The sequence below is a fragment of the Acinonyx jubatus genome, chromosome B2 (assembly GCF_027475565.1).
Source record: "Acinonyx jubatus isolate Ajub_Pintada_27869175 chromosome B2, VMU_Ajub_asm_v1.0, whole genome shotgun sequence".
In the NCBI taxonomy this organism is placed as follows: domain Eukaryota; kingdom Metazoa; phylum Chordata; class Mammalia; order Carnivora; family Felidae; genus Acinonyx; species Acinonyx jubatus.
In genome coordinates, this window is record NC_069385.1 from 86,878,201 (window position 1) to 86,886,613 (window position 8,413).

Genomic DNA, 8,413 nt, shown 5'->3' on the forward strand with positions numbered 1-8,413 from the left:
TTAATTTAAAAAAAACAATTTTTTTGAAATCAACAATAGTAAATATTGACTTAGAAGTGATATGAAACATAGGTTTCAAAAAAGAACACAGATCACATCAGAGCTGAAATAAATCTTTGTAGTAAGGTTCAATGAGAACAGGGACAACTGGTCACCAAGTAAGTCAAGAGGCAAAAGCTGGACTCAAACCTAGCTTTACTAACTTAATCCAGGTCAGTGCTCTTTCAAGTCTATCAAGTTGTTTCTGTGGTTTAAAACGCCAAGATAGGGGCACCTGGGTGGCTCAGTCGGTTAAACGTCCAACTTCGGCTCAGGTCATGATCTCGCAGTTCCAAGTTGGAGACCGCATCAGGCTCTGTGCTGACAGCTCAGAGCCTGGAGCCTGTTTCTGATTCTGTGTCTCCATCTCTCTCTGCTCCTTCCCTGCTTGTGCTCTGATGAGTCAGAGAGAGACCAGTGGTTTCTATCCTGGCTCTGACACCAGGCTCTACACATAATCATCAGAGAAAATCTCAAGATCAGCAGAATTATGACAACAACGGACCAATCAAACCTGAAGGTTAGCATTTTGAGGGAACTTTCAGATTTGCAGGTCTCTTTAGGTGAATTACAATCAAAGATTTTGTTTGTATGAATTTATCCTATAAGCATCAACATCATTATAAACATCAGTTTCTCAAGTGAATTTTACTTTTTAATATGAATTACTTTAAAATAAGTTTACATAAGAACTCTTAAACATTACACACTTAATGAAAAATGTTCTCCATCCTCACTGCCTGTAGTAGACTCTTGGACTGGGTCTCACAACCTTCACTTCATGTTTCTACTTTTTGAAAAGGTTAGAAAGCTAGAAGACTCCCTTGAAGGCAAAGTGTTGGACATTAGTCTGCCAGTTATTTGCACGTGGAAGGCACAAGTTCAGCAAAGACCATCTTCCTATAGTAAGGGCAAGTGAAAAAATGTCTAACAAGACATTGAAGGGTTGCAGTAACCACAGTCTTATTCCCCCATCCGCTGGCTCACCAGCTCCACGGGTGAGAAGCCATGGCAGTGGTGGTAACAGTAGCAGTGGTAATAGTGTGTAGCCTTGAAGCCAGAAGTCCAGTAGTGGTTCCCAATTTTTGCTCCTTCAGCCTCTCCAATGTAAACACCCTATTCCTTAAAATAGCTACAGCTGTTCTGTTTCCTGCCCTATACCCCAACATTAAGTGAGTTCAGGTCCTTACACTCTTGCTTGGACTACTGTGATAACTAAGTGACATGCCTGGAATCTCTCACCATTTCAGTTCTTCCTGACCCACCACCATCAAATCTGACCATGCTTAAAGAAAGCTTACCCAAAAAAGTCCACATGGAAACCTCTTATGTTATTTTAAATACCTCTTATGCACCTTGTGTGTGCAGCTGTCTCCTTTAATTCCTTCTCCATCTGCTAAAATCCCACTCCATCTTCTGAACCTAGCTCAAACAAGACTCCTGTAAATATTTTCCAACAGGGTCATTCCGCCTATATGTGAACTATTTCCACATACCCTGCTGCCTGCCCTTGGCTCTGTACTCATTCACATTCATTCATTCAAAAGATACTTGTTGAGTTACACTAGACCTACCACATGTCACCCATTGTGTAGAGGGCAGGGGATACAAGCCTAAACAAGATAAACAAGGTCTCTTCTCTCTTATAGCTATAATTCAACAGGGATATAGATTACCCAATAAATACCCAAATAATGTTTAATTACAACTGTACTTAAGTGTAATAAAACATTCAGGATGTGTCTTACACGTATAAAGGAAAGTCTAATCTAATATACAAAATCAGAGAGAAGCACTTCCCTTCAAGAAACATTTAAGCAGAAAGGGGATGATATGTAAAACTGATCAAGCAAAAAACTGTTAGAGAACTTCACAGGCAGAAAGAACAGCATGCGCAAGGGCCTGGAGGCAGCATTCTAGGAACCGTGAAGACAACCAAAAGTCACATGAGATGGGACAGCAGCCCAAAATAAGTAGAGAGGGAGGCACCTCTTATAACCACTATTATAACACTTAGTACACTGTTTTGGAATTACTCATTTGCAAAAATGCAGTCCTCTCTGAACAAACTCCTTAGGTCTCCTTAGGTCTCACAAATATTTTAGCTCCATAAAATCCAATACAGTGTTTAGCAGTGTCCCCTCAAGTCACGATCTGTGGAATGAAGAAATAAGTGCTTGATCTGGGCAAGGAACTTAACCTCTTAATACCAGACAGATGAAACAAAACAATCTCTAAGTGTTCAAAAAAGCTTGTTTCTTACTACCCCAAAACTTACTGGGCAAGAGGCAACATATTCATGCCAACTGATACACGTTCAGAATCAAAACTAGTACTAACCGTGGATGAAACTAATACTAAAAACTAAACTTTAGATTGGCAAGAGGCTCTAAATCCTCACTGCTCCATAAATCGCCACCAACTAATAACCAATAGAACTGTATTAAAACTCCCAGAGAGTCACCAATGAGGCCAGGGAGAGGAAGTCCAGCCCCATCTGCCTGTTTTTTTTCTCTAGTTGCTCAACAGATCTAGTAAGTGTAGAATCAAGAGCAGGAAACTGGCACCTATGCCATCCTTCTCTCCCTCCTTACTTCTTAAATAATGTCAACTCAGGAAACACACACTGGTGACTCAATAAGAAAATGTCAAAATCCAATTGATATAACTCTGCCAACTATTACAAGTCAACAGAATGGGGTAATCTTTAGCCCTACACTTTAAATTTAGTCTTTGGTACTTGTTCTCAAAGAGCAGTGGAGGAAGTATTTTTTGAAAGAAAACTGAGTTAACTAGGAAATAGCTTCAAAATACATGAAAAGCTTGATGTAGTTTATTAGTGAGGAAAACATTTATATATATATATATATATATATATATATATATATATATATATACACACACACATACACATACACACACACACACACACACACACACACATATATATACATACAGTATGGAACTCTGTATAATAGCTAAGGTGTAGAATAAGACCCTTAGCATATCTTTTAAAAATACACTTAACCAGAATTTCACTATCTGCATTTACTATGTTGTCTGGCATGTATAATAATGAATCCAAAATCATTTAACAAGCCAAGAACCCTACTAAAGAGCTCTTTAATGGGGTTCAACCATACCAAAGACTCAAAACTTGTACAAAATATATTTAATTATATCAGTGGTCCAATCATGTCAAATTTTTCAAGTAATACAACTATGAGATCAAATCTAATTAAACTAATTAAACTTAACTGTGATGTTTTTTCCTGGAAGATCAAGATAAAACAGTGAAATAATTCAAAAGATCAATTTAAGAGGTGTCTGGGTGGCTCTGTCGGATAAGTCTCCAACTTCCACTCAGGTCATGATCTCACAGTTCGTGAGTTCAAGCCCCGTGTCAGGCTCTGTGCTGACAGCCTGCAGCCCGCTTTCAGTTGTGTGTCTCCCTCTCTCTCTCTCTGCCCCTCCACTGCTCACGCTCTGTCTCGCTCTGTCTCTCTCTCTCCCTCAAAAATGAATAAACATTAAAAAAATTTTTAGAAGTTGGGGCGCCTGGGTGGCTCAGTCGGTTAAGCGTCTGACTTTGGCTCAGGTCATGATCTCACGGTTCGTGAGTTCAAGCTCCCCTTCGGGCTCTGTGCTGACAGCTCAGAGCCTGGAGTCTGCTTCGGATTCTGTGTCTCCCTCTCTCTCTGCCCCTCCCCCGCTCACACTCTGTCTGTCTCTCTCATAAATAAATAAACATTTAAAATAAAATAAAATAAATTTTTAGAAGATCAATTTAGTATCATTCAAGATTTAGTAACAACATGGAAAGAGTAATGGTCTTTCTAAATCATGACTGGAATTCATGCCCTTCACATTGCATCCTCAAACTCTTGATACTATTCTCTTCTCTCCAACCTTCTCCATTTCTCAAAAACAAACCCAGAAACAGAAGACCAAACAAAACCAAAATAAAACATTCATGCAATATATATCTATGGACCTCAGTGGCAATACAAATAGCAAGCAAAACTAATGCTCCCTTTTCCTCAGATTAAAATAAAATTTTTGCCCTAATTTTAAAAGTACATGATTCTCCTCTCCTTACTTCAAAAGATGGAAATGGAAATGTTACCATGTGGCAAATAATGGCTTTTTAAAAACCTATAAATTATTTTGGGAAGCATTAGTGAATACCTGATTTTATAAAGTACTTTTTGGGGGACAAAAATTTAAACAAACATTATTTTCAATTATTTCTATACCTAATGAAGGTACTTACTAAAACTGTTACTATTTAATATTTAATGAATAGATTTTAAAATATACTAGGATCTCTTTTTAAGCATGTAACTTATTACCCAAAATGCAGCTCATTTCTTTTTCTGGCCTTTTAAAGGCCCCATTTTTCAGCGTTTTACTAGTGCAGTGATGAGTAATTGAGCCTCAATACAAAAGAGTATTCCCCAAAAATCCACACACATAATCAATATGAGGTAAACAAGTTTTACTACAATAATCAGGCATTTTTAATTCATCACCTGAAAAGTTACACAGAATAAATATCAGCTTGGGTGAGTCAAGGTACTATATGAAAAGTGCTTCAACACATGGTCAGTTACAGTATTCCCACATGACCTTCCAGTGATCCAGTACCTGTTATGATAGTATGGTAGTGAAGTGACTTCCTGATGCCATGTGGCTTAGTCTAATCAAACATTATCAGCCCAATGAAACGTGCCTCATTTACACAATATTGAGTAAGAACAGTAAAGCTTCAGGAAAAGTCTAAGTCAAATAACAGAAATCTTAAATGACATTCTCAAAGTCTGACTTCTGCTTTGGAGAACTACCTATTTCTCACCAAATAAACCAATTTACAAATAAGCAAGATCTTTTCCTGAACACATGACAGGTTTCTTTTTAAAAATCTGAAACCTTTTTCTCATGAGATTACTTAGAAGACATTAAATATAAATCAGATCGCCAAACCCAAACATATAGGCTAAAAATAGTGTATCTATTTCAAAAGCTGAGGCAGAAGCCCTCCAACGGAACAAACTAAAATTAGGGGGTTTTTTTCACCTCTGGATCTTTAAAAAATGCACCTTCAACGTCTATGGGTCACACAAACCAATGTCCACATGTTCTCCCAAAGCAACTGGTCAGACACAATATAATTATTAAAAGCTTCAGGAACATAATAAGCACACCGTCCACGGGACTCACGTAAAGAAATTCCTCTTCATTCTGGCTAATATCTAGATTTAAAAAAACAGTTATCACTACTACTACTACTAAAGACCCCTCCCCAATGGTTTCACTCAGTAAAACTCCAAACCAGCAAAAAAGGACCACCATACTCTTTCTCGTGAAGAAGCAAAAGCCCGGTACAAAGCTGTCAGGTGGACAGGCAGGTAGGGCTCCACCTGAGATACCGAGCCTCGGAGCCCCGGGAGGCACGACGTGGTCACGGGGGAAGGGTCGAGGCGGGGACCGAGACTAAGGGTGGCCCCACCCACGGATGTACCTGCGAGCTGAGGCTGGTGGAGGGCAACCCTTTAACCCTAAGCCCTGGCCAGGCCGTCGCCCTGTTCCGCGCTCCCGGCCCGGCTCTGGCCCCGGCCCCGGCCCTCTGGGGGGGGGTCTGAGCATCGCGACGCGGGCACGGCTCTGCCCCGGGGCCGGGGAGGAGAAGGGGTTGGGGCCAGTGCCGGCGCCCACGGGCCTGACCTCGCCACCGCCTCTGGCGGAGGTGAGGGGCGACTCCAGCCTGCGCCCGCCCTCCCTTCAGGGCCGGGGCCGGCCGGGCGCAGCCGCGGCGTCCGCTCGGGCCCCGGGCGCCGTGGCGACGGGAAGGTCACCGGCCGCAGGAGGCCCCGACTAGGGGCGGCGACGTCCGCGCTACCTTTGGCCTCGCAGTCGGCGCAGTACTTGTTGTCCTCCTCCCTCAGCAGCTTGGACAAGATGAGCTGGTGCTGCTCATTCAGCTTCTGAGCCTTCTCCCGGCAGGAGCGCGTCGCCATCTCGGAAGCGGGGCGAGGAGCCGGGGCAGCTACGGCGGCGGCGGGCTCTGGCAGCTGGGCGGGGTGAACACACCTGGAGCCGCCGGACCGCGGGCGGACTCAGCCAAAGAAGCGGCGGCGGCAGCGGCAGCTGGAACAGAAGGAGGAGCGGCGGCGGCGGGTGGCAGCGCCGACGTGTCCCGCCTCCTCGCCGGGCCAGCCCCGCACGCACAGCCAGAGCCGGCGAGGCACAAGGAGGGGGAGGGGGAGGGGGAGGGGGGAGACGGAGCTGAAGCTTCCGGGTGGCGCCGCAGGAAGGAACCCAGGCGCCGGGCGAGCTGCGCATGCGCCGAACTTCCCCGGGAAACCGGCCGGGAGGGGATCTCTGCGCTAGGCCCTTCGCCAAAGGTGATTGCGGGAGGGTATTTAGTGCTGCCCGCTGTGGGCTTCCCCACCTTGGAGATCACACTGTACCAGAGTGCCCTCAGGTGAAACCCGGTGAAGGAAGACCTTTACAAGGAGGTGACTTTGACTTGCTTTCTTGCCTTTGCGCTTGCTGGCGCAACGTTGGAAATGCATAAATAAAAGTGATTGAGTGCATTCATTTATTCATTCCATGTTTATTCACCTGCAGTTTTGAAACAGGCACTATCCTAGAAATTGGAGACACTAGTGGAATAAAATAGTGAAAACAGTTCCAGAGAAATAGTTTGGTAGTGACATATGTTAAGGGCTGACATTGAGTGGTTACTCTGTGCCAAGAACTATGAACTCATTAACCCTTATCACAACCCTGGGATAACGCTATTCTCATTATACAGATGTGGAAAATGAGGTATGGAAGAGTTAAATAACTTGCCCGGGTTACAGAGCTACCCAGTGGAGGAGTTGAGATTCAAATCCAAAGCAGTCTGGATCCAGAGTCTAAAACACGTGAAAACAAGGCCTTTCATAAGGAGGCAAACACTGGGCGATGTTACTTTAACAAGAAGCTGTATAAACAGTGTTCTTTAATGTGTGAAAAACTAGGGAAAGAAGACACTTAATTAGAACCCGGAGCTCCCCAATCAGGACTCATGGGATTTGAACCCTGTGTGAGGCTATTTGACTATTTTGGCATATCATGGCATATGTCCAATTTCTAATATGAAGCTTTTGCAATCAGAATAAACGTGGCTCTTGCCTATGGAGGAACAGATGCTAAGAAAGGCAATGAGATGGGGCCTGTGTCCTATAGTTTTCCACAGGGCCAATTCCTACCATATAGGCCCTGCATAAAGGTGACCCTCATACTCACTTATCCCTGTTCTTGGCACAAGATCTCAAAAATTCTTGTGTAATTCAATTGAATGGTGATATCAGTGAAGATGCTGAGTAACTGAACAAATTAGAACTTAAACTGTGTGTCTCTGACAAATAATAACTAGTAGGATATCAGAGTCAGTTCCAATAAACAGAAAAAACATTATGTGGGAGGTAGAACTTTTAAGTCATATCTTAAAGTCTGGCTTGATTTAAATGGGGGCCAAGGAAGAAAATACTGAGCAAGAGAAGCATGCACAAAAGCACAGACTTCAAGGATCTTGGAACACAGACTAAAGGTCAAGGGTACTACTTAAGATGAGTGAGAGAGAAGTCTGGGTGAGTGAGGTGCAACAGAATTAATTGTTTGGGGAACCAGACAAAGCAATATGGCCTTGATGCCGCTGACAACAGAAAACCTGCAGATTCTTCAAGTAGGATGGTAGCATTAAAAAAAGGGATGTTTGGGGAAGGTTAGTCCAACAATACCAGTTAACAGACACCATTTTTCTCCTGCCTGGAAATTCTGCTTACCACTGCAAGGATTAAGGAAAAAACAAAAACAAACAAACAAAAAAAAACAGACACAGGCTTATCACCAAGAAATGATTCACATGATTAAAGGGGCACAGCAATGTCTAATGGAAATGTAATGCACACCACATATATATACTTTTAAGTTTTCTAGTAGCCACATTTAAAAATAGAAAAAAAAAGAAACAGGAAATTTTTACTTTAATGGTATATTTTATTTAATCCAATATATCCAAAATACTATCATTTCAACATATGAGTAATTGTCAAAATAAAATTAAAAATTATTACTGAGATACTTTACATTCTTGTTTTCCTACTGTTTTCAAAATCCAATGTGTATCCTACACTTACAGTTTGCTTCAACTTGAACTAACTACATTTCAAGTGCTCAATCACCACATGTAGCTAGTGGCTACATCACTAAACAGTGCTTGTCTAGATGGTCATCCTGGAGGCTATTAAAAATCTAAGTTTGAGTTGACTATTTATTAAATATGTAATAGAAAGAATGAAAAAGAAGACACTGATACCAAAAACAC

The 8,413-nt window shown here is 42.3% G+C and overlaps 1 protein-coding gene across 2 annotated transcripts in view; it reads right to left on the reverse strand.

Moving 5' to 3' along the window:
* Positions 1-6,264, reverse strand: part of SMAP1 (small ArfGAP 1) — a 200,278-nt gene extending 194,014 nt beyond the window's left edge. The window contains exon 1 of one of the 2 annotated variants that reach the window (XM_027057469.2): positions 5,939-6,264. In XM_027057469.2, the coding sequence (XP_026913270.1) occupies positions 5,939-6,056 (118 nt within the window). In that variant the 5' untranslated portion in view covers positions 6,057-6,264. The remainder of the gene's footprint in view (positions 1-5,938) is intronic. The other variant, XM_053222603.1, reaches the window with a different exon arrangement.
* Positions 6,265-8,413: the final 2,149 nt, after the last annotated feature.